This window comes from Suricata suricatta, chromosome 2, assembly GCF_006229205.1.
Source record: "Suricata suricatta isolate VVHF042 chromosome 2, meerkat_22Aug2017_6uvM2_HiC, whole genome shotgun sequence".
In the NCBI taxonomy this organism is placed as follows: domain Eukaryota; kingdom Metazoa; phylum Chordata; class Mammalia; order Carnivora; family Herpestidae; genus Suricata; species Suricata suricatta.
The window spans coordinates 7,346,665-7,373,224 of record NC_043701.1 but is presented as its reverse complement, the minus strand read 5'-3'; the positions used below and the strand labels follow the sequence as shown (position 1 = coordinate 7,373,224).

Sequence of the window (26,560 nt, the reverse complement as noted above, 5' to 3'; positions counted from 1 at the left end):
TCTGTGCTGACAGCTCAGAGCCTGGAGCCTGCTTTGGATTCTGTGTCTCTCTCTCTGTCCCTCCCCTGCTTACACTCGCTTACTCTCTCTCTCTCTCTCTCTCTCTCTCTCTCTCTCTCTCTCTCTCTCTCTCAAAAACAAATATCTCTCAAAAGATTTGTCAAAAGTAAACATTAAAATTGCTTTTAATAATAAATCTTAAAAAGAATTTGGATGAACATATGACACTGCATTTCCTGCTAATGATTCACTGAGGTTTGCAGTGATGATGCAGATCCTCAAGATCTGGTTTGCTACCCCAGCCCCCCTCTCCTGCACTAGCTGGAGGTACCTCCCTGGTTCTCCTGCCACAGGAGATGAGCGAGGCCTTGCCCAGGATGTATTTAAAAAGTTTCTCACATGACAGAGTCATTTTCCAGCTGATAGAGTCTTCAACTTCACGCTGACCATTTTGCCCTGCCTTTGATTACTGTTGTACCGCCCTCCACTGGGTTATTGACCCCTTTTCCTGCCTCATCATTCTGTGGCTGTTGACTGGCCCCTCCTGTCTCAGATATTTATTTCTGATCTGCTTCACAGTCTCCTTTCCAGTTTCCAACTTTGCCTACTTTTGCCTGTCCACACCAAGTGAGACACCACTCCTTACCCTACAGCAAAATCTCTTATTTCCAACTTGAGATTCTCATCCAACGTCCCTTTATCCTCTACAGCACTGACCTTTATAGCAAATACAAATGGCAATAATTTCAATAATATTAAGGTTAGGGGATGCCCAGGTGGCTTAGTCGGTTAAGCTTCCAACTTCAGCTTAGGTCATGATCTCATGGTTGGTGAGTTCGAGCCCCACATCAGGCTTTGTGCTGACAGCTCAGAGTCTGGAGTGTGCTTTGGATTCTGTGTCTCATCTTGCTCTGCCCCTCTCCAGCTTGCACTTTGTCTCTCTCTTTCAAAAAATAAACATTTTAAAAAACTTAACTAAGGTTAGGAGACCATCAGCCTTGCAAATGCATGGCATTCTTCAGTGAGGTCTGGTTGTAGGAAAAAACAGAAATCAAGCCACAGATAAGAACAATTGTGGTGTGCTAAGGAGGCAAAATCTGGTTATCAGGAGGTGCTAATGCAGCATCAGCTTTTACTTATGTTTAGTTAGTATCTTCAGTGCTCAGGTTACTTTAAAGTAGATCTTGTTCCATGAGGACTTTCATTGGAATTGGACATAACCAAGAGGGTGGCTATTCATTTACTCACTGATTTAATAATTATTTATTGAGTACTTACTATGTTCTGGGGCCAAAGATTACAGCGATGAAGAAATGGTTTTCTCCCAGCTTTCAAGGAGCTTATGGCCAGTTGGGAATAATATAAACAATAATAATGCTATAGGCTCCTTGCATCATAAAGCACAATGAGCACTAGAAAGGGAAAAAACACTCACGGTATTTTGTTGTTACCAAAAATCCCAGAGACTGGGCGACAGACTCATCAGAACAGGCCTCACAGAAATTCATCAAGGTCGAAAGGAGTAGCACCCAAACTTTCTCATTGCCTACCCTGCTCATTAAAATTTTCATGCCCACATGCCCATAAATATATTTACTTACCAATTCTATCATGTACCACTGTACTCATGTATTATGTACATTATAAAGTATGACTGGGGGTGCCTGCATGGCTCAATCAGTTAGGCGTCTGACTTCAGCTCTGGTCATGATCTCATGGTTCATGACTTCAAGCCCCACGTCGGGCTCTGTGCTGACAGCTCAGAACCTAGAGCCTACTTCAGATTCTGTGCCTCTCCCTCTGCTCCTCCCCTGTTTGCACTCTGTCTCTTTCTGTCCCTCAAAAATGAATAAATGTTAAAAATTTTTTTAAAAATAAGGTATGACTAAAATAGATCTTTTAAGGGATAGGTTTTAAAAAATAAATAGAATTTCTAAAGTCCTCTGTTTATGCCTCATGGCTTTCCTTCAGCACCCCCTTGGTGGACAGCTCCACTCTGACACCACCAGTCAGGTCCCCAGAAAGTCCTCACTATTTATTGCTGGTCAAGAATTTGAACTTAGTTCATCCAGAGACTTGGAGCATACAAGTGACAACTCCAAAAGATAACGTGTGATATCCCAGACATTTCCGGAAGGGTGACTGGTAACCACCGTTTGCACCAGGCTCAATTTCCCTGTGAATATGTCTATTCAAAAGGCCAAATTAGTTCGAAGTTGCTTAGTGAGCAGAGAATTAGAACAAATGGAATTGTGGTCTGTGGGGACCTTTCATCAAGCTGGAATAACTGATTGAACTGCCCTTCTCCTCTCGAGGGATATTTCTGTCTGAATAACCAGCACTGGACCTCAAATAAATACTGACATGTTTTACTTTTAGCTTTCCTTTTTCTAGAATCATTTCAGACAACTGCCCTTCTGTTAATACATCACCACCTCAGAAAACGGGAATGCACTTGATTGGAATGAAACTTTAAAATGTTAATTACTTTCATGTCCTGGGGATTCAGCCTAAAGAGCCAGAATTGCTTTGCTTCAGGCTGAAGCATGGCTGAGGACTCTGATCCTTGGGGCCCCTCTGTTGTTACAGGGCTCCCACCCAATTAGAATGAGCCAAATCCTGCTGGCTCTGGGGACAGGGCTTCATTCCTTCTAGAACTCTCCTTGGTGGGAGGGCTGCAACTTCTAGTTTGATTTAGGTTTTATCTTGTGAGACCTTCATTCTCATTCCACCAGGGAAACGTGAGTCCCCAAAGTCCCCTCAGGAGATACTCAGCCACATCTTGAGCCAGGAAGAGGACTTAGCCCTTGGGTGATAGCAACCTAAACGGTAATTAAGATTCCTTCTTTTCATGTATCATTCCAACCAATATCATACCATATTCTTCTTTCACAAGAGGAAACTAATCTTTTTTTTTCTTCTGCTGAAGGTTGTGATGTAGCTATTAAAAATAAAAGCTGAAACCCGCACTAAGATTTTTGGGACCCTTAAATAATAGATTCAACCACCACCACCATTTTACATTAATGAAGACATTTACAAACATATTTTGTGCTGGCATGCTGGTAAAAATTGGCATTTACTTATCTAGATGTCACTCTATCCTAGACATCTCTAAGAATGAAAACAAATAACATTGCTTAAATAAGAAGGCATTTTAATATCTCATAATATAACAACATTTTATATTTAATTTAAATTTATGGTTTTTGTGGCATCTGGGTGGCTCAATCAGTTAAGCATCCAATTTCGGCTCAGGTCATGATCTCATGGTTTGTGGGCTCAAGCCCCACACCAGGCTCTCTGCTTTCAGTGTGAACCCACTTTGGATCCTCTATCCCCCTCTATTTCTGCACCTCCCCTACTCACACCCCCCCCTCTCTCTCTCAAAAAAAAAAAATAAAACATTTAAGAAATGTTTTAAATATAATAATATTATGGTTTAAGTACCAACATAAAAGTAGTTTTATTTAAGAATTGCAGTTGAACTTAATGTTTCATATGTGAGTAATTTGCATGAAAGAAAGAAAAAATGTAGTTTATGAAAACTATTAGAGTAAACTTGATTAATTGTGTTCTTCGAAGGAAAGATAGAACAAAAATCAGTAAAAAGTAAAAAAATCCGATGTTAGAAGAAAATTTTCCACAGACAATTTGCTGACCTTGTAGGGTTTTAAGTCAGCAATTCATGAATCGGGCAGCATCCGATCTAGCAGATAGAAAATATCTCTAGAGAGCCATACAAGGCAAGTGACTTTTACAGACAGAGGTGAGCAGGAGAAAGGAAGTTGCACTGGGCATTTGCTGATTGGCTAAAAGCAGGTTACTTCCCTTATATGGAGTGAAGGGGAGACTTAGAACCACATCCGGTAACTTGTGCTGAGCAGACAAAAGCGAATCAGTTCATTTGGGCTTTCATTTTCTAGAAGAACAGGATGTAGAAACTAAGTTTTGGGTTGCCAAAGTGAGGCTTAACATGAGTGACTCCATCTTGGGCCTAACCTGGTGATGTTAACATGAGTTTTGTACTAAAGGAAAAGACTTCAGTAGCTATTTTAACACATGCTTATGTATTCTTGTCCTTAGTAGTGATAGTAAACATACTCAGAGACATGCATAACCAAAGGAATTTCTCTCCTGAAGATAAAGTCAAGAGTAAGCTCTTGGTTGTATTAAATTCTTGGTCCATCTGTTCTAATGGAATGTGAGTCATAGAGTTTGGTGTTTTTATTATGTCCTGTGAACTGCTTTTCTCCTGGGGTCACTGGCTACTATCAAGCAATGAGGGAGTGGTGTACAACCATGTCTTCACCATGAGTTCAAGGGTAGAGGCTGATGGAGAGCCCTCAGCTCAGCACCCCACACTGTACTCACCTGGAGTCCCCAGGAAGGAAGAGGTTGACAGAGGGAGACATTCCTTAATGGCAACTAGCCTCTAGAGATTTGGAATGTGGGGAAATGACTGGCTTGGTCTTCTTGCCTTTTCCTTGGCCTCTGCTTCCCCTACATTGTACCCAATTCTGAGCAGGAGCTGGTTATTCAAAGACAAATGTGGATGAGAAGTAAGAGCAGAACACCAGAGACCCCATTCCTATTCTGTCCCTCTAGGTCTAGCCCAGATGCTTCTTTCACCAAACCCAAGCCACCAGTACAAAACATCACAAGTTCAAAACATCACCTGAACTCCCACCTGGTGGTGCCAGGGGCTGCTCTCCATTTTCCCTTTAGTGGCATTTACCCCCTAGAGTCCCTCCAAGGCTGCTCTTGATAGGAACCCCAGCTGTCAGTCATGAGTACAACATGTTCTTACACACACGCATAGAACTTTCAGAAAGTTGTAAATAAGTCCATGGGAATTCTGTGCCATGATGTTCAGCAAAATTAAAGGAAACAAGGGCTATTGCCAATGGAAATTCATTAAAACTTAAGAAATAGCTATGTTTTCTATTACTCCTGTGATCAAGGTACACATCATTCTGTTTTGTTTTGTTTCCTTCCACAGGGAATTACTGGAATGCTGCCTCTTTCCCAAACCCATCATCCTACCTGCACTTCTCCACATTCCAAGGGGAGACCAGCGCCGACATTTCTTTCTACTTCAAAACATTAATCCCCCGAGGAGTGTTTCTTGAAAACTTGGGCAACACAGATTTCATCAAACTGGAACTGAAATGTGAGTATAAACTCTCTGTCAACTCGTGAATGGCCTCCTCTCCTGTCACTTCAGGGTGGTCCTAACCCTGATTATATAATCTGATTGGATCCAAACATCAGTGGCTTCCTTTGTTCCAGAGATGATGCTGGAAAGCAGCTACACAAACGTGAGAAAGACCTTGGCCCCCCACCCTCAGATTGCTCCCCAGGAAGCAGGCACATTAAGAGATCCCCAAGTAGTGCCATTCAAGGAAGAAATGAGAGAATAAATTACTCTGGTAACACGGGGGAAGAGTGCATGTTCCAAACTTCTTTATGTGTATATTTCTTTTTTTTACTTTTTTAGATACTTTTATTTAATTTTTGAAAGAGAGACAGAGCATGAGTAGGCAAGGGGCAGAGAGAGAGGGAGATACATGATCGAAAGCAGGCTCCAGGCTCTGAGCTGTCAGCACAGAGTCCGACGCAGGGCTCAAACCCACAAATTGTGAGATCATGACCTGAGTTGAAGTCGGACACTCAACCAAGTCACCCAGATGCCCCTATGTGTATATTTCTTTTCCAAGAATACATCATTAAGAGGAGACAGAGGATTGTGTAAAGCGACCAGGAGTAAGATACTGGAAGGAATAATACAATAAGGAAAAGAGGGATGATAAAAATGAACATCTGTATGAGTTAAGGAAATAGCATAGACACAGGATCGTGTCATGCAAAGGAACTTTGAGTTGGAAGCTTTCTAGCAGAGGCCCCAAATCCACACACCCTCCAAAGGTTTCACTTCTGAGTTTGTTTAGCTAATGATACAGAAACGAACCTCATCAGAGTGAGAGCAGATACTGCCTCAGCCCAGCTTGCCTTGGATCCCAAAGACCCTCACAAGGTCATGTGGTCTGGGGAATGCCATCTGTAGAAGGTAGGGGTACACTGGATATAAGAAGGGCAGTTCTCATTATTCCAGGGCCCTATTATCCTTGGGGCAGAAATTTGGCTTCTGGAATCTACAGTCCACAAAATTCTAGGTTAGGGGAATATTGACACATGGCAAGCTCTCTTGACAGTCAGACCAAGAAAGTATCAGCACAGATGACAGACATGACCAGAACGGGTACACAAGTCAAAGCCCTTGGTCCCTCCACACAATCCTGGTGCCCCTCCCCACATCAAAAAATCCCCTTCTTCCTAGTCTGCTTCCTTTATCTGAGTGCCCGTGTTACTGGGTCTGGTCTGAGAATCATCCCAAACCCATTCCCAGAAATATCTGATGACATATTCTCTCTTTCTGTAGTTGTAATTATGTGGTGTGACCTTTTAAAAAGGGAATCTCAGGCAATGTTTTCCTGCTGTAATCCTATGGGATAATTTTTGTAAAATAGTGGACCGTGATTAGCAGACTTTGAAGTTCATATTCTCAGGTTGAAATCCAAGTCCTTAGTTAAATTGTATAATCTCTTTGAATCCCAATTTCCTGATCTGTAAAATGGGGGTAGTAATTTGTGGGGCCATTATGATAATAGAATATGGATACTCATGAAGCATTTACTTCAGCATCTAGAAGGTGTCAATATCATATTCCTCAGGATGTTCATTATAAATCTAATCTGAGCCAGGTCTGATTGAAAAGGAAGACTGAGAATATTCTAGCTTTGGAATTAAAAAGTAAATAAATAGTCAGGGGCACCTGGCTGGTTCAGTTGGTAGAGCATGCAACTCTTGATCTTAGGGTTATAGGTTTAAGCCCCACATTGGGTGTAGAGATTACTTAAAATCTTTTAAAAAATAGTAAATAGTCATTCTCTCTTTAGAATTATTTAAAAGGGATGTTTCACTTTGCACAGTGAAAATAATGGGATCAAACTATTTTCTGACTTCCACATCAGTTGGATTATATTTGAGAAATACCTCATGGCAAAAAAGAAAAATGACAGTTCCTATTTGAGTAATTCTGCATGCTTCTGTAAAATGACTTAGATTCACCTCATCCTTATTTTGTATCCCCATGTTTTATAAGCCTGCTCATGGATTGAAAAGATGACAAGACTACATATAGACAGAGGAAGTGTTTCCATTTAGCACCTGCATAGTAGAATTTCAATGATTTCTGATGATGCAAAATCTGCAGAGATGTTCTCAAAGTTGCCCCAGTTTTTCCACAGTATGGAGACTCTGGCAGAGGATGAATTATAGTCTTATTTTGCCATAGAATTCTTTTTGTCCCGGTGTTTCCTTGCGGTAAGGAAGGGTGAGGACATTCGGACTAGGGGCTGACCTCTTCTTGGAGGCCTCCAGAGCTTCTAGCAATTACTAAGGGTGGAAGTAAGATCACCCAATGGCAGAGATACCCAATGCCCATCACTACAGAGCATCTCCATTGAGGTGCAAAGGAATTTATGGGAGGAATCTGTATTTGAGAAAGCAATTGCCTCAAAGCAAACAAGAAGCAATGCTTTCATGAAGAACATGGAAACAAACAAACAGACAAACATGGAGGCTCGCCCTTGCCCCATTTATCACATCGTTCCAGACTCTTCTCTGCAGGACGCATGGGTGGTGAGTGGAGGCAGAGTATTCTCCCAGACCCCTCTCTCCCTTGCCCGACGAGATGCCCTGCAGACTTAATTGTTGTCCCAGGCAGGGCTGGCTGCCCGAGGAAGCTAAAGAAAGATGGTTCCTGAAGTCACTCTTTTAAACACTTTCTCTGCTATTTTTCTCCCCTTTAACTTGGTAAGCTTTCTGATGCCTTTCTGATAGGAATTCAAATTTTGTTTCTATGTTTGTGTCTCCAAGGAATTTTGTCACAGTTCATGCCTACACAGTTCATGCCTTTCAGAATAACATTTCTGTTAATTAACTACATTGTGCCCTTCTGTCAGGGGTAGAAGATTCTTGACTCTAAGAACAGTGAATCAGTTACACTAAGTTAATGAGATACCATCAACATCTTACTGTGCAAGTAAAAAAACATACATGAGAAAATTAGACTGATGTTACTCATTAGCATATTTTACAGGTAAAATTTTAAGGCTATATTTCACTTACTATCTATATTTATTCACACATTCAGTGAGTGTTTATTGAGTACCTACAATGTCCCAGATGCTATGCTAGGTGCTGAGGGAACATAGTCAAATTAAGCATGGTTTCTTTCCCTTGGAGGGATATCAGAGTTCTTTGTATTTGTTTTGGACTGTCGACAAGTAAATCAGTAGCTACAGTACTAATAAAAATAGCTCAACTTAATTCACTCACTATGTCTCAGGCACTTTTCCACAGATTTTAGCTAAATCATCTCACTTACTTTCCTAATGAGCCTTTGTAATGGACAGTGCCATTAACATCTCTGCTTTGCAGATGAGGAAATGGAGGCATGGGGCAAATAAGTTGCCAAGATCCCACAGCTAGGAAGTGGCAGAGCTGGTGCTTGACCTGACATTTTTTTGTCTGTCCCAGAGTCCTCGCTGTTAACACCAAAACTCACCACACTGAGTGGCTGAGGGCTCCTGAGTGGAGGACAGGAGTGTTTCCAGGGAGTCACTGTAATTAGGTTTTGACGGATGATCAGGAGCTGGTAAGGTGAAGAAGTGGGGGATGAGAGGGTTCAAGAAGGAAAACGTAGGAGGAGTTCACCAGTGAGTGAGGGTGTGTGACGCGAACCCAAGGACTCACAAGGGCACAGCTGCATCAGGGAGCCTGTGTTGGGGAACAGAGAGATGGAGCCAGAGTGTGCTCCAGGCTTGGGAACAGATGTGGCTTAACTAGACTCTGACAGTTAATGGTGGGTGGGGCATAACACAATCCGACTTGCATTCACCAGAGAGAAGATGGAAAGGCAGATGTGAAACAATGGGGAGCAATGTTAAGATGCAGGCAGAGCAAATGTAAGAGGAGAGACATCAACAAAGGAGTAGAGGGGCCCCTGGGTGGCTCAGTTGGTTAAGCGGCTGACTTCGGCTCAGGTCATGATCTCACAGTTCATGGGTTCAAGCCCCGCATCAGGCTCTGTACTGACAGCTCAGAGCCTGGAGCTGCTTCAGATTCTGTCTCTCCCTCTCTCTCTGCCCCTCCCCCACTCATGCTCTGTTTCTCTCTGTCTCAATAATAAATAAAAACATAAAAAATTTAAAAAATATCAAAGGTGTAGAGATGTGAGAGATGCTTAGGAGATAGGTCCCACCAAAATGGGTGTGAGGATGAAGTGGAAAGGAAGGTTCTAGAATGAAACCAGTGTTTCCAGTTTTGATGATTGTGCATATGGAGCACTTTTACTGAGAAATTTAACATTTGAGGGCAAAATGCAAACTACATTTGGATATTTTGAGTTTGCATGTCTGCAGGACATAATAGTTTCTATCCAGTTGGACACATCTAAAGGGGGCTGTATATACAAATCTGGATCCCAAGAGAGGGGGGGTCTGAGTCAGAAATATAGTTTGAGAGTCATCATCACTAAGACAATCATCAGGAAATAAGTATTTGGTGCCTTCAGCATGAGTGAGATTGCCCAGGACAAATGTGTAATTTTTTACTTACAGGGAAAAAGGTGTCCAAAAATGAAAAGCACATCAAAGGGATAGAAGAAAGCAAAATAGCTTGTAAAAGATGGGCAGAGAAGTAGGAAGACAGTGATATCCCAAGGATCAGATAAAGAAAGAATTTCAAGAATGACAAAAAAAGAATGTGTGGTACTGCTTAACTGAGCAGTCACTAAAATAAGGACATAAAGTGTCCATCAAGTTGAGGCCACTGTCAAAAAGTAAGCCAGTGTGGGGTGAGTGAAGGTGGATATGCAGAGCAGGGAACTGGGGCTTTGTCCACTGTTCTTGTAACTGTTCTAAGTCGTGGAGACTTGAGCACACATGTACTTCAAGGAGGAGAATCCAGCAAATAAGAATAGGTTGGAAGAACTGGAGAGAAGGACAGTCTGAAAGAATGAGGTCCCCCTCCAAGGAGGTAGAAGTGAATGAGATCCAGAATCTGAACATTTGAAGGGGCTGAGAGAAACAGGCCCAGGTAAGGAGAGGATGAGACACAAATGAGTGAGTCCCTTTCCAAATCAGAAATGCCTGTGTTTGTTGTTTTGTTGGTTGGTGGGTGGGTGAGCATTTTTGAGATGGCAGAGGAATATTGCTCTGAAAATATTCACTAACATCCATGGATATATCCATAGTTTTTTTCCAGAGTTACTCCTAGGAAGCTACTTGACTTGTCTAGATCCCTTTTCTGGCTAAGATGGTGACCGTGACCATGGTCACATCATCAGGCCACCACATACTGAGCACCTGCCAGGTCAGAGCAGCAGGTGGACCCTGCAGAGTCTATGGTGAGGACAAAGGAACCCAACATTCTCACCTAATGAAGGGGACAAACACATTAATAACAACACAGATATGTGAGTTTTGTTGAAAGTTTCTTAAGTGCCAGGTGCTATTCTAAAGCTTTTATAGATATTAAAAGTTTTAGGTTTTATAACACGGTTTATCCACATTTTACAGAAATGGAAAGGAAACCGGGGCGCACAGTTCACACATCTGATTCCAGATTTTGTGCTTGTGATCATTAAAATGCAATAAATTGCAATGATAGCTTTAAGGTACTCTACACATCCAGAGGAGAGAGGTACATGACCCTTCCTGGGAACGAAGAGGAAGATGAGGCGATGTCTGAGTCAGGTCAGAAAGCATGCAGAGACATTAGCTAGATGAAGAAGTAAGGGAAAGGATTCTAGGAGGGGAAGACGGTCCCCACAGAGGCATAGACAAAAGCGTAGGAATGTGGAACATGACAGGTGTGTGGGAACTCTGAGCACATGGCGTTGCTAACAAGTACCAAGTATGGCACAAGCAGTGGAGATATTTTGGCAAGTCTCAAGTCCAATTCTAAATATATGGCGGTCTAGATATTCCAGCCAATATTTACCGAGTGCCTACTCTGCATGTGCCAAAGAGGAACTCAAGAAGAATAGACACGGCCCCATCCCAGAGGCACACACAATCTAGTAGGAGAGATTAGCAAGCATATAAAACAGTGTTTTGGATAAGATGAAATAACTATGAGAAGTACAAGTGATAATACTGTGGTTGCCCAGGTGCACCAACAGCTCCATCCGAATGGAGAATAAGAAAAGGTCCTTTCAAGATTATATCGTTTTAACTGAGCCTCCAAAGGAATGGGAAAGAACATTTCCGGCTCAGGATGCTGAAGGAAGAAACAGCAGTGTTAGACGGCATGGTCACATCAGAAAAGTCTCTGGACCACATACCTGTGCAGGGAGGCATGTGGAGCACCGGACCTCTGCGTCTCCAGAGCCAGAAGACTGCCTAGCATGCGGCAGGTGCTGAGTAGGTGTTTGTCAAATAAATGAGACAGAGAACCATAGAAAATCTAGATGGGGAAGGGGATCCCCACGATTGAGGGGCTGGTGTTGGAAACTGATGACAAAGAACACACTAGAAGCTAGCAGGACAGATCTGATGGCGGGCGAGATGCTGGGATTCCACGTCTCACAGGAAAGCAGTTCGGGTGGTAAGAAGGCCTGGAACCCCCAGTCGGGCCGTGCAAGGGCGATTCTAGGTTGTATGAAAAGGCTGTCGAGAAAGCCAGGGAACGGAGAGGTCAGAGTGCTCGCCGGTCATCCACCTCACGGCTCAAGCGCCCAGTGGTGATGGTGACGGATGGAGGGGACGTGGATCCTGTGAGCTAAATGTTCCAGTTCTCACATTCAAACGATGACGACAGGAAGCATGGGGGGAGCAAGCACATGCCACAGGGGGAACGCCTTGCTGCACAAAGACTCTGGTGCCCTAGAATGGAAGCAGTGCTAAGGAGTAAAAAATAAAACCAGGTGCCTTCCCAACCCCACCAGGAGAAGGGGCTTCAGTGCTGATGCTCGCACAGTAGGTTCCCTGAAGGGGGGCTCCAGTCAGAGGAAGGAACTGTTGGAAATGTCTGATGATACATGACTATGGAGGGATTTTTTCTTTTTTAATTGATATATAACTGACATATAACATCGTATCAGCTGCAAGTGTACAACATAATGATTCGGTATTTTTATATTACAAAACGATCACCACAGCGAGCCCTAGTTAACATCCATCACCTCTCAGTTACAAATTAAGCTTTTATTTTTGCTTAACATTTTAAGAGAGATTTCAGAGGACACAGTGGAAGTTTTTTGAAGGACGTGTTCACTGACTAGGAAACATTCAGGAAGAGCATCCAGAAACAGTTGTAATGCTTTAGCACAAGCTTCCATAATGACCAAGTTTGAGCGTGTTCAGAGGTCAGGAAGACTTGGAGAAAATATTAGCATTTAGCAGGAGTAGCTCCACAAAAATGTGGAGGCAGCAGCCTAATGTCCTGCTAATCTTAGGAAAAGGTATTAGGGAAAAACTTTCATTTTCCAAGATGCCGCCTTCTGCAAACACATGTTCGAGAAATGCAGAGAGAAAATATTCTGCAATATATAGAAACTGATGAATCAGAAGAAGTAAACTAACGGCAATTTATCTTCCACTTATTTTTTGGAGCAACTTTTATATTAAAAGAGAATCACTTATATAAACATGAAAAATGTCTAATTCCATTTAGCTGGGCTGTTTGCCACCAGGATGTTATTTATGGTGTTTTTCTTTTATTTTTATTGTGAGTTTTTATTAATAACAAGTATGAAACAAAATGTATTCATTTGTGTTCATTTTCCTTTAATTATCTAAGCCAACCTATCAGTATAGATTTAGGAAGAATTTTAGTGATTCTATCATTTTACAAGGCCAGCTGTGAATTTAATTTGTATGAAAGGTTTGGGACCTAGAGAATGGTGCTGACTTGGTCATTCAAATACATAAGAAAGAAAACTACATCCTCAAAAAAAAAATTAAAAACCTGAGTAGCAAAATTATTGCAGTTTTATTAATTTTAAAAAATTTCTCTAGCTTCTGATTTAGTTTTTCAGTTTCCATTATAGACTAAGAAAAAAGTTCAGACATGTAATATAAAAATGAAATTTGTGCTAAATTAACACTATGTAGTATATTAGCTGTTTACATTTTGTGTATTAGAAGATATATAAATAATTGATGAATGACAAAGTCAGATTAAGTTTCTCAGATTTCTTTGCCAAACTCCCAGAAGGGGAAGTTATTTGAGTATGTGGCAGAGGTACCCTAGAGTTATAAAAGTAGACTTTATAGGAGGGTGTCCTCCTGATATGAAAAATGACCCAAGTTACCTTAGATATTACTGGTCCAGTCATGTCTCTTGACTTGGACTTTTCCAGAAAGAGCTGGCCAGATGGAATCTCCTCTTTCTAGAGACCTTGTGGTCCTGCCTTTCTGCCTCCACACCTCAAAGGCTCCTTTTAAAGACCACCCAGCTCTCCTGACCAGCCCACTCAACACAGCAGCATTTCCTTTCTTCTCCCTCATAGTCATAGTGGAGATGGTGAACCCACTCTGCTTTTACTTCCTGGTACAGGGAGGGATTCTTCTTTTGAAGTTAAGATTATCTTTCTGATAGCAGTTCCTTTGCCTCTGACTCAGAACCTAGACTCAGAGCACCCTAGGACAGGATTCCTCCAACCACACCCAAAGAGATAGCTTGCCCCTCCTCTGGGACTCAAATTCTGCTCTGAAAATCAGCTGAGATCCAGAACTCAGGCTCCTCAAGACCTCACTACAGGCTCCTGTGAACTTAGAATCTCTGTATTGGCCCCCAGCCTATTTACATAGTCAAGCTAAAGGCATTTTAGGACTATAATAAGTAAGTCAATGTTAAGAGACAGGATTCCCTCACAGATATTACATTGTATGTACATTACAACATATACTGATTTCTTTTATAAGACTTTCAAAAACAGGCCAAAGTAATCCACAGAGAGAGAAGGCATGATAGTGGCTCTCCTGGGGATTGGGAGTATTAACTGGAAGGAGGCTGAAAGGAACCTTCTGTGGTGGTGGAAACGTTCAATATCTTGATCCAAGGAGTGATTTTATTAATGGAAAAAGAAAAAACCCTATGAAAAAATATTGAATGATTAAAGGACAAAATAAACTAATAAAACAACTTTTCAACAACAGAAATAGAAACCAGGATCCTAGGCAGACCGACCAAGACTAGTTGCTTTACCTTCCCAGACTTCATCATGTTCACTTGTAAAAGAAGGGCAGACTGGACCATCTTAAGGTGTCTTCCAGCATCAACAATCCTACAAACCTTTCAGAGGCCATCAGCATCACATGTGACTTGCAACCTCCCATCCTAAGTGAACCTATAAGGAAGCAGCATCTTAACTTTCCATGCCATGGTTCTCCATTCTCCTAGACATGATGGCAGGAGGAGGATTTTATCATAATAGAGGACATCTGCTTCAAATGAATTCCAGTCCACACACATGCTTCCACTAAATGTCATTAGGAGATTTCCTAAAATCATGGACCATTAGTTGTAAATTCTAATTAAGCATCCATCAGAATCACCCATAGGCACCTCAAGCTCATTATGTCAAAACCGAAATCCATCATCTTCACCCAAAAGCCCTCTCCTGTGCTTCCTATCTTAATTAATGTCATCACTATTTTCTTCATGATCCAGGTTAGAAAGATCAAAGTCATATTTAATGTTTTACTGATGTCCCCACACTGCATAGACTGTTTATCTTGATAGAATACCCTATTTTTAATATAGTGAAATGTTATTCTGATGTTCCTGCTGGTGTGTCATCATACCAGAATTGTCCCAGAGAAAGCATCAATTCCAACTAGTTACAAAAGGATGAATGTAACAAAAATGCAAAGATAATGAAGTCTTCTCAAACGTCTCCTTTTATTTCCCATGATGGCTTCTTTAGCTAAAATGCCTTGGGTTCTTGATTCGAACAGCCTCAGAATTTTTCTCCCTCACTTCATTCCCTTCCTTCTGCCCTCCCTGGTGAGGACAAATGTCTACAGATCTGCCCTGTCATTCCTTTTCTTACAGACCATAATGGTTTGTCAATGCATTATAATGCTAAGTTCAAGTACTTAAGCTTGACCTAATTTTTCAGTCTTCTTTACATACAAACTTTTCCAACAGTGTCATGTGCTTCACCTTAGCCCCCTGCCCATCTACTGACACTCCCTGGATGCCATCCACACTTTCTTATGACCCACGATGTCTTTTCCTGTTCTGGAATTGTCTCTCCCTGTTGAAACGCTGCCCACACAACTAATTTTTTTTTACTGCATTTTAATTTAAAATACAGAAGATATGTCCTATAGAATTCTTTCATTTTTCTAAAGATAGTGACATTTCTACAAGACAACTCAGTTTATTTCCTAGAAAATTAAATAGATGTCCTCATTAAGGAGCATCTTTACATAGTATTTAGAATACATGTCATTACTATAGAAGAACACTTTAGTTTCATAGAGATATTTTTCTGATAGAATTTTTCTTCTATCTTGCTTTCTCTGACCGTAATGTTCTCTGCATTTACTATGTGTGGTAGGCCACAAAATCTTTCCTTTCAAAAAGATGGCATGGTAGAATGTTGAAAAGCCCAACTACTAGAATCAGCCTGCTGGTGAGCTGGAAGACAGCAGGCATTCCAGGAAAAGAAGAGATGGAGGAAGAAGCTTAAATTCATGCATTCTGGTGTGAGGCAGAGATGGGAGGAAGCGTGTACCATTATTATTCAGTAATAAACGCATGGATTGGTGAGAAAACTCGAAATAGCTATGTGGAGTCATCATAAGATCAGAGCCCTTAGTTCTGCCATTTTAGAAGCCAGCAGGGGCTCTACAGGATTTATAGGTTCAGAGAAACAAATGCTTCAAGAAGAAAAAGTTGGTGTCAATGTCACTTAGTGCAAGTTACTAATGCTAGCGAATTGATTCAACTAAGGATGACACTTGGGACCAATTAATTCAAAGCTGGTTTAAAAAAAGAAGAAGACACAATGAATCAGGGAGCAGAGCTTCATTTAAATATAGTGAGTGACTGGGGAAGATTACTTGAAATAGCTCAAAACCAGACATATATCTCAAAGGGCCTAAGACAACTCTAAGCATAACAATACTAGGATTTTGTAAGTCATCAGACAAACACTTCTAAATTAAAACCAGGTGACAGAAACATTGGCCAGCTGGATGTCAACTGGAAAATCTTTACAGTTTTTCACAAATGAAGAGACGCAGTTTGCTCAAATTACAAGATAACTTTTAATAGCACTCAAGATAGGAACATTGGGAAGACAAAAAGAAACGTAAAGGCTTGCATGAAATCTAATATAGGACTAGGGTCATAGCTGAAATATATTTTTCTCAGACACTTTAGGAAAAGAAGACTTATCCGTATCTCTATAATATTCTTGTTTCACTTCCCCCCCGCCCCCATTTTTAGTTTAGGTACTTCCTGATTACAGAGGACCATGTTATAGGAGTTTCTAAGCTGGGTATTCAAAACCTTGGAATATACTTTCCAATAGATACAGAATCGTAAATGGCAGTCATATTCCATGACTAACCATAAAGTCTTTTGTGGTTTGTTTTCTAAGTGCAGCCAAAAAATAGGGCTTCACATGCCAGCTTGGCTCTGGGCTCTGGAGTCCATTCAGTGTAGAACAAAAATGTTGAAGGACAAAGGAAATCCCTTCCTATATTTCTTTTTTTTTAATTTTTTAATGTTTATTTATTTTTGAGAGAGAGAGAGAGCATAAGTAAGGGAGGGTGAGAGAGAGAGAGAGAGAGAGACAGACAGACAGACAGACAGAATCAGAAGCAGGCTCTAGGCTCTAGGCTGCCAGTAAGAGTTCAATGCAAGGCTTGAACTCACGAGACTTTGAGTTGTGAGATCATGACCTGAGCCGAAGTCAGCTGCTTAAGTGACTGAGCCATCCAGGTGCCCCCCTTCCCTTATTTCTCAATGTCAAGCTTGTCCTTGACAAATATCTCAAGAAGAAAGTGTTTGTTTGCCTTTCTGATAGAGAAAGCAAGTTCTGCCTCTCCTTGGGACTCAGTCTGGTGGGGTTAGCAAAGGAGGTGGCTCAGACATTCAAAGTCACATATACCAGTCAGTCTAGGCTCCCATGTGGTCCTAGCCCTTCTCTTTGCTCTAAAATGTCATAGTTCAGGAGCACCTGGGTGGCTCAGTCAGTTACGCATCCAACTCTCGGTTTTAGCTCACATCATGATCTGCGCCGGGCTCTGCTTGGGCTTCTCTCGCTCTCCCTCTCCTTCTGCCCCTCCCCTGCTCACTCTGTCTCAAATAAATAAATTTAAATTTTTTAATGGCAGAGTTCTATCAATTAAAAAATTCCACTAATTCATTGAAATATAATATTATAAACTATATTTTTAACTGTTAAAATGTTCTGATAGAGAGATGGGTGCTGAAATTATAATAAGACCATTACAATATAATTCATCCCTTTCAAATTCCAGTGGTCTGATGGAGAAGACCCTCTGGTAAATTTTTTAAATCTCATCAATTAGAGATATAAGAATAAGAAGTGTTCACATGCAGGATTAAGTTAAGCTGCTGTAATGACTAAAAGCCCAGACTTTCGTGAGTGTATGCCATCTAACATGCACGCTTTGCTCCATGAAGTCCTTCCGCACCGTGATTTGAGCTTGACTCCTCTCGTGCTGCGGCTCCACCATCTCCTGGTGCCTTGGCGTTTCTAAGTCCAGCTGGCAGACAGAGAAAGAGAGGGCAGAGAAGGGCCACGCATGCCTGCTCTCATTTTGTGGGGAGTAAGGGGTCACACGGCTCCACCTAGATTTCTGGGGACTGGAAAATGCAGCTCCTGACACCTGGCAGTTTCACAGGGGTGACTGGGGAAAGGAGAAAAAGAAACTTTTCATGAAAAGTTAGCCATCTCTGCCACAGGTACCATGGCAGTGAAAAGGAGTAAGCTCTAACCTTACCTAAAGACATCAAGGTAGGTTCCAGAAGGTGCCTTGATCTGCCCTGGAGGATGACAGGCAAATACATGAGATAGAGGCATCTGTCCAGAGAGTAAACAGCACAGGGAAAAGCAAGTAGAGGAGGAAGATGGTGGGGCATCTGAGGAATTGAAACGAATATAGAGAAAGCCCAGGGACCAGTTAAAAGGCATTTTTCATTAGAGCAACGACCCACCCACATATCTGTGTTAAGAGCCTGACAGAAGAAAGCTGCCTGGACCTAGGGCCTCTTGGGAAATTACTCATGTTACTTGCCTTTGCAGACAGTGTTAAAATGATCAAATTTGGTTTTCTGCATCTCTGAATTTGATGACTGTGATGAGAACTGATAAGAATGCCAAAAGGCTTCTCCTGAAGAGTGGTTGATACTTAGTATTCTGCAGGGTCTTTCTTGTAAGTACAACCAGAGCCAATGAATAATAGAAACAGTGTATATCTGTCAAGTGTAATTATAACACTGAATTATGCTCTTCTTGCATTCTGATTCCTGTATACATTAGTTTAAACATCGGAACATGCTGGCACTTCAGACCTGTGAGGATTTTACTTTGAAAAATAGCATGCCCTTATTTTTAGCCGTTTTTAATAGGGAAAAAAATTCACATCTTGTTCAAAAGTATTTTATGGTAGAGTTTGACCACTCTCTCACTCTTTTTTTAATCTTCTCAGGTATTTTTTAAAAAGTAAAGAACTAAGGAGGAATGTTCTGGTCCACCTTTAAATTCCCACTAATCTTCTGTATTTAAATGAAATCCATTCTTTGCATTTTGATTAATCTCCCTGATTAAACACTTGTTAAAATTATAGAATAGAGTTACTTAAAATGTCACCAACCTTTGCAAAAGAAGTGGAAATTATCAGATTGTGACTTCTAAAAAGTATACAAATCGTGTTGGTTTATTGTTGAATGAAGTAAAAATCCAGGGGCGCCTGGGTGGCTTGGTCCATTAAGTGTCTGACTTCAGCTCAGGTCATGATCTCGCAGTTCATGGGTTCGAGTCCCATGTTGGGCTCTCTGCTGACTGGAGCCTGCTTTGGATTCTGTGTTTCCCTCTCTCTCTGCCCCTTCACCACTCGTGCATGAGTGCTCTCTCTCTTTCTCAATAAATGAATAAACATTAAAAAAATTAATCCAGAGAAGCAGGAAAAATTTTTTAAAAACTATAATCTCATATTCTAGTATACTTAACAATATTCTGTTGGTGTGCACATTTCTAAACATTTTTCTATGCACTTATATATAATTTTTTTACAAAAATCAGATCATATGGTGCATACTATTTGTATCCGATTTGTTTCATGTAATGAGATTTTTTTTAATTTTTTTAATGTTTAATTTATTTTTGATACAGAGAGAGACAGAGCATGAGCAGAGGAGGGGCAGAGAGAGAAGGAGACACAGAATCAGAAGCAGGCTCCAGGCTCTGAGCTAGCCAACAGCACAGAGACTGACACGGGGCTCGAACCCACGAACGTGATATCTGACCTGAGCCGAAGCCGGAAGCTCAACTGACTGAGCCACCCAGGCACCCCTCATGTAATGAGATTTTAGAAGCACATTGCATGTCAGCTTTGTCAGGTTTTTTTTTTTTTTTTAACTCCACGACAGTGATTTTTTTTTCCAATTGTGGACAGAGACTATATCAGAATCTCTAAGAGCATGCATAGCTTGGAAAACCATTATTTTATATCAGTAAAACAAAACCAAAGAGCTATTATTTTTGTAATACGACCCACAGAATATAATGCACAAAAAAAAAAAATTGTTGTTGGAGGAGGGCATTTATCTGAGACCTTCCAGAGATTCATTTTATTCCCCATCAGTCTCCGTATCTGGGGACATCAGTGTCTGGAAATGATAATTAGATTCTTCTCTTAACAAATGGCAGCATGGGATATAAAAAGAATGGGAAACACGGTCTCAGTTGCCAAGTGCTGCTTCATTTAATCAATGATCCTTTATTATTTTTTTTAATTTTTTATTTATTTTTGATACAGAGAGAGATAAAGCACGAGCAGGGGAGGGTCAGAGAGAGAGGGAGACACAGAATCTGAAACAGGCTCCAGGCTCTGAGTTAGCTGTCAGCACAGAGCCTGACGCGGGCTCGAACCCACGAACATGAGATCCGACCCGAGCCGAAGTCAGAGGCTTAACCGACTGAGCCACCCAGGCGCCCCTCAATGATCCTTTATTATTGGACTTAACGTCTTTAAAAAAATTTTTAATGTTTATTTTTGAAAAAGAGACTGTGAGCAGGGGCAGGGGAGGGGCAGAGAGAGAGGAAGACAGAATCTGAAGCAGGCTCCAGGCTCCGAGCCGTCCCCCCAGAGCCCGATGCAGGGCCCGAACTCACGAACGGTGAGATCATGACCTGAGCCAAAGTCAGACGCTTAACTGCCAGAGCCACCCAGGCGCCCCTAGCTTAACTTTTCAAAGATAGATTTTCTCACCTTCCGATCTACTTGGCTTCCTGTTATGAATTCTCAGGCCATCATCTCACACAAGAACAAAATATATACTTATGTATGTTTAAGGCTCACTCACATCCCACAGCAGGAAGCAGCAGGAAGGGCCCAAAGATGGAGATGGAAGACCTCTCTGGGAAAGCCACACAGGAGGCGCCCAGCAGAACAGTCTCCTGTGGGTGACCCTGTTCCCAAAGCTGTTCCATAGTTCACCTTGCTCACCTTACTGAGGGTCTGTGAGACCAGTCTTAGGCAGAGGCTGGCCAGGGGCTGGTCCCTCAATGGAGCTCTTCTACAGAAAATCCATGTTCCATTAGTTCAGCAAATCACGAAAAAAGTAAGCTTGTTCTTTGAACTTAGTACAAACTGGCCCTAAAAAAAAAGGATGCTCACGGGTTTTATATGTGCAGTCTTTAGAGAGACAAAACATTTATTTATGTAGTATAATCAGGAAAATTGAGAGACAAAACATTTATTTATGTAGTACAATCATAAATAAGGGAAAAGGAAGCATACCTTAGGAGGAATCACTATGATTATTTAACATTATTCATTTCCAGAGCAATGCTTGGGTCAAGAACGCAGAGATTTGTTGGCACCATCATAAGGACACTATGAATGACTTCTTGTCATTTTTCGGAGGTGGAAATAGATGGCTTCAGGGTATATTACCCTTCTACAATGTTGATGGAGCATTTATCCTGAGAAGTTCCAACCCTGGGATCCCGAGATCCTGTATTTTTAATATTCAACCCTAAGACTCCTCATTTCTAGTAATTCATACTACATAGGAGATAATGAACAAATTTAAGTAATCACAGATGGAGAAAACTAACAGGATAATTTAGGTCTGCTGTGCAACCTCCTGCAGCGATTCCAAGGAAAAAGAAACTTGTATAGAAGTTTCTCACACTGTAAGAAAGCTTGCTCCCTACTCTTTTCCTCTCTCTCTGCATACCCACGTAAAATCTCTGTTGACCGTGACTTCCCTTCTCTCCACTCTGCCCAATACTGCAGGACAGCATAGTTGATGTGCATCTGGTGTTGTCCCAGAAAACAGAATAAATCTCTTTTTATATTCTGTGTCCGTAGCATGTAGAATGTAGAATCTTCATTTGGCACTTTTTTTTTAATAGAGAGGTTTTGTCCAAAGTCTATGTGACATTGAAATGTCCACGTGGCATTGAAAGGGCAGGCTGGATTGGAAAGAGTTTGCTGCAAAGCAGAGAGAAATAGGGCCCATGACAAGTCTTCCAGTCTGAACTGAAATTCAGTCCGTGGCAACTAGAAAACAGCCATCTCCTTGTCTGTCCACTTCTGAGAGGCATATTCCCAGACGTCCCCAGCAGACTCTTCCACAGTCTCGCTCTTTCCTCCTGGGACTGTGTCTTTGGCTTTTCCTCATTCTCAGTGTCCACCTAAGTGTAGCCATCCACCACTCAGTCATTTAGAAGGTACAGGTAATTAATTGGCTGAAATATTGTCTCCTGATAAGCTTCAGCTGGGTCCAAATTAACACCTACCAGTTTTTTCTGATTCTAGCGGTTTCAGCATGCAGTCGTATTTCCTCAGACCTCACACCCCACCGTTCCCAGAGCCACGTGTCTCAAGGAGCCTCCTCTCTCTAACATTACCTGAAACCACCCCCGTGAATTACCCCTGGCCCTCCCCGGAGCACACGTCCTTCAAGTGAGCGTCTCTCCTCTTGCCACACGACCTGTCTGTGGTCCAGAGAAAAGCTTCTTTCCTGCCCATCCTCACCTCAAATCCACGTTCCTCTCCATCTCTGGAGACTCCTTAGTATCACGTTTCTCAAGAGCAGTTTCTACATTTCCCTTTGTCACACTCTATCCACACAGTCACCCTCTGGGACTTTTATCTGTTCTTCCAAATCAGGCACTCTCTGTCCAACACTCCAGGCTCCGCTGGCTCCAAACATGAGAGTATTTAAAACCTGTCCACATGTTCTTCCTAAGGACAGGTCCTGTTTGGGTTTCTTTCTTTCTTTCTTTCTTTCTTTCTTTCTTTCTTTCTTTCTTTCTTTTTTCTTGGTGTTATTTATTTTTGAGAAAGAGAGAGTCAGAGCATGAGTGCAGGAGGGGCAGAGAGAGAGAGGAAGACACAGAATCCAAAGCAGACTCCAGGCTCTGAGCTGTCAGCACAGAGCCCGACGCAGGGCTCGAACCCACAAACTGTGTGATCATGGCCTGAGCTAAAGTCAGATGCTCAACCAACTGAGCTGCCCCGTTGCCCCAGGACAGGTCCTATTTGACACTTCATGTCATTTTGGAAAGATTTTTGTCTTTTTCCTTTTTAAATCACACAGGTCCATTAATATTCAGGAAGTTATTCTCAGAAGGCAGTTAAATGCATGGAGAAAACTAAAATTAGAAAGGTTTTGCATTTTAAAGACAGCTCTCTGTTTTTGCACGGCCAATGGTAACTCTCTTTTGATTCCTTTTCTCTGTGGATATCTTTGTTTGTGAAGTTATTTTTTTAACCATAATAAAAAGCTTAAAGGCCAAAATACACAAAGAGAAATATTTCTCATACTCAAGAGGTTATCAAGATAACCAAAGGTTTTAAAAAGAGTTCATAACATGGATTCTTAAGCTCTAGGCATTTCCTTGAAGAATTTCCAAAAGACTTCAAATAAATTTTCCTTCCCAGTGTTCATTTTCAGATGTATTTAACACCAAGTTTTTGGGTGTGAATATGCATCTTTGGCTCTGAAAATTCCTATATTCACAAGCTAAGACTATTATAAAGAAAAAATAGACTATTATTTTAAAAACTGGGGGAGGGTGCCTGTGTGGCTCAGTCAGTTAAGCATTTGATTCTTGATTTCGGCTCATGGTTCATGAGATTGAGCCCCATGTCGGGCTCTGCATTGACAGCATGGAACCTGCTTAGGCTTCTCTGTCTCTCTCTCTCCCCTCCATACCCCCACACACATGCACACTCTCTCTTCTTCTCTCTCAAAATAAATAAAGATTTTTTTTAATTTATTTTCTGTACAGTATGAAAAGCAGTGTAGTATAGTTAGAAAAACCAACTCTCCTGTTATGACTGCATGTTAGCAGACTCAGGTCCCTTTCTAGGAGGTGAAGGCAAATCCATTCTCAAAAGTCCTCCAGCCCGAACGTTACTGGGTTCAATCACATACTTGTAAACAAAGTGGTTGGATTTCGCAGAGAGCCCCACTGCAAACGTAGAAGGACCAGAGCCTGTGCAGGCTTGCACACACCTCTGACACCCACGGCATGTTCAAGGAGTCATCAAAACCATCCTCAGCTCAGCAACTTCTAGAATATTCCCTGAGCTCACTGGAGGCTGCTGCACTGGTGGTTATGGTTATACAGGGAAAGCGCACAGCTTAGAAGGAGCACACGGGGCAGGGACCGAGGAAAGTACCAAATGCCCAGCTACTGTGGGTGCTTCCTCCTGCAGAGTCACGGACACTTCACTTTCCTGGCATTGACTGTGATGGAACGCGAGGGGTACTGCCAACCGCGGCAGCTCCCCTGAGCCTTGGTGTTCAGGATCTTTATACAGGCTCCAGCATGTAGGAACTGTCGGCCTCCAACATGACTCACCTCTGTTTCCAGCCCTTCCAAGGCTGGAACTGTGTGACCCAAGCCTTCCCCCTCCACCGCATTGTTGGTCTATCTGGCGTGCTCAAATCACATTGTTAGACTCTCTGGTATGACTCTTGGGCAACAAAGACACAATGTTCCAGGGGTTTAGATTTAGATGGTGCTCTCCCAGAGCCAAGGGCAATGTCTGGACCTCCCTTTAAGCAAAGTGAAACTCTTCACTATACAGTTTTGAACATATTTGCTTTGCAGGCAAGGAAAAAAACTCTGATTCTTTGGATCTCACTACCAGAATGGAACTTGGGGATCATAGTGGTTTTCAAACTAGAATTCCAGGACCACTTGCACTGGGATCCCCTGGTGTTAACAAAATGCAAACTCCACGGCCCTATCACAACTTGCTGAATGAGAATCTCTGTGACAGGAGCCTTGGAGTATGCTTCTGACTGCACTGCTGAGTTTATCCTGGATAAGCCTTTGATCCTCACATGTTCTATTTGGAGATAACCGTTAGCATCGCTTGTTTCAAACGGGTGTAACTAATATATCTTGTTCCCAGTCTGAGAAAACATACATTCTTACTTTATGCTCTTAGGGAAGATGCTTGTGGAAAAGAAGATGATATTCCCTATATATGCCTGTCTCCTGAATTATGATATGCCTTAGAAAATATACGGATTTCTTTGTGCATTTGGCCTCCTTGGTAGGAGTGTTCCTATTCATTCAGTCATTTATTCACAAATTGTGCCTTCTCTGTGGCAGGCATTGTTCTAGGTGCTGAGGACATATATAACAAAAATGAACAAAACAGAAAATGCCTCTGCTTCAGTGAGGCCAAGAACACGTATATTTTGTGCCAGATGGTGATGTGCTGCATACGTCAAAATAAAAAAATCAGGATAAAGGAGGAAAGGCAGCTGAGAGAGGGGTTCGCTGTTCAACACAAAAAGTTTAGGGAAGGAATTTCTAATATGATAATGTGAGCAGCCACAGAGCTCTCTGGGTAAAGGTAAGAGTCAGTGCTAAGGTCCTGAGGCAGGACCAGATGTAGTGGAGGAGAAACCCTCATGTGATGGGGTTAAAGAAGGACTAAGAGGAGCAGAAGCAAATGCAGAGATTACAGGAAGTTCTTTCAAAGTATGTGGTAACTAAAGAAAACAAAGAAATAAGAAATAAGATCAAGAGATATATTCTGCAGTGGTGGTGGCTGTAAAGATTAGAGACATGTCACCATGTGCATGTGGAGGGATCCAGCAAAGAGCAAATTATCGGTGCCGTGGAAGAGAGAGGAGGTGTGCTGGACTGATGTCCTTGAGTAGATAAGAAGGGATGGGTAGCATCCAGGGTGAGACGGAGCCCCTGGTCTTAGATAAGAACACAGATATTGCTTTACTTCTTCCTTCTTTTCTTCATCTCACTGGTTCTCCAGTGACTCTAGTTTCAGTCTACCTGCCTCTTCTCACATGCTCTCATGTTACATAAATTCTTTGGTCTCTTGGTGTACACTTAACACTTCCTTCAAAAGAAAAAAAAAAGGAAGAGGAGGAGAAGGAGGAGGAGGAGGAGGTGATGATGATGATTGGGGCATCTGGCTTGCCCAGTTGGTTAAGCAACCAACTCTTGTTGGCTCAGGTCATGATCTTCAGGTTCATGAGATCAAGCCCCACGTTGGGCTCTGCACTGACAGCGCAAAGCCTGCCTGGGATTCTCTCTCTCCGTCTCTCTCACCCCTCCCCTTCCCCATGCACTTGCACACTTTCTCTCTTTCTAAATAAACAAATAAACTTTTTTTATGTTTTTTATTTTTGAGAGAGAGAGAGAGAGACAGCATAAGCAGGAGAGGGTCAGAGAGAGAGGGAGGTACAGAATCTGAAGCAGGCTCCAGCTCTGAGCTGTCAGCACAGAGCCTGATGCAGGGCTCAAACCCACAAACTGAGATCATGACCTGAGCCAAAGTCAACGCTCTACCAACTGAGCCTTCCAGGCACCCCTAAATAAATAAACATTTAAAAGAAGAAGAAGAAAATATATCCAAACATTCTCCAATGTAAAATGAGGCTAAAATATCTGCTCTGCCTATTATCAGTTTTGTTGTACTGATCAAATGGGATTTTGTGCAGAATAATCCTATCAGTCCCTAAGCTTCATTTTAAGATAGAAGAAACAAATCGTCATCTAAACTGCCACAGCATTTATCGGTCTTCTCAGCAAGCTCGCTGTGTGTACCTGTCCTTGTCTCTTCCCTTTACCTGTTCCATATTGAATGGCCTGATGTCTCAATGTCACCTCCCCTGCTGGGAGAGCTCAGAGTCAAAAAGTCTACTATTCTGGTCAGCTGTTAAATTTGTCACTCGGCACATTAAGCCTGGAGGTGATTTGTTTAGGTGTGTTGAGTATCAA

The 26,560-nt window shown here is 41.9% G+C and overlaps 1 protein-coding gene across 1 annotated transcript in view; it reads left to right on the top strand.

The window, feature by feature from the left end:
* The window catches only part of CNTNAP2 (contactin associated protein like 2), a 1,359,261-nt gene that overhangs the window by 1,104,163 nt on the left and 228,538 nt on the right, over positions 1-26,560 (top strand). The window contains exon 15 of the mRNA XM_029921999.1: positions 5,003-5,173. Within this exon, the coding sequence (XP_029777859.1) occupies positions 5,003-5,173 (171 nt within the window). The remainder of the gene's footprint in view (positions 1-5,002; positions 5,174-26,560) is intronic.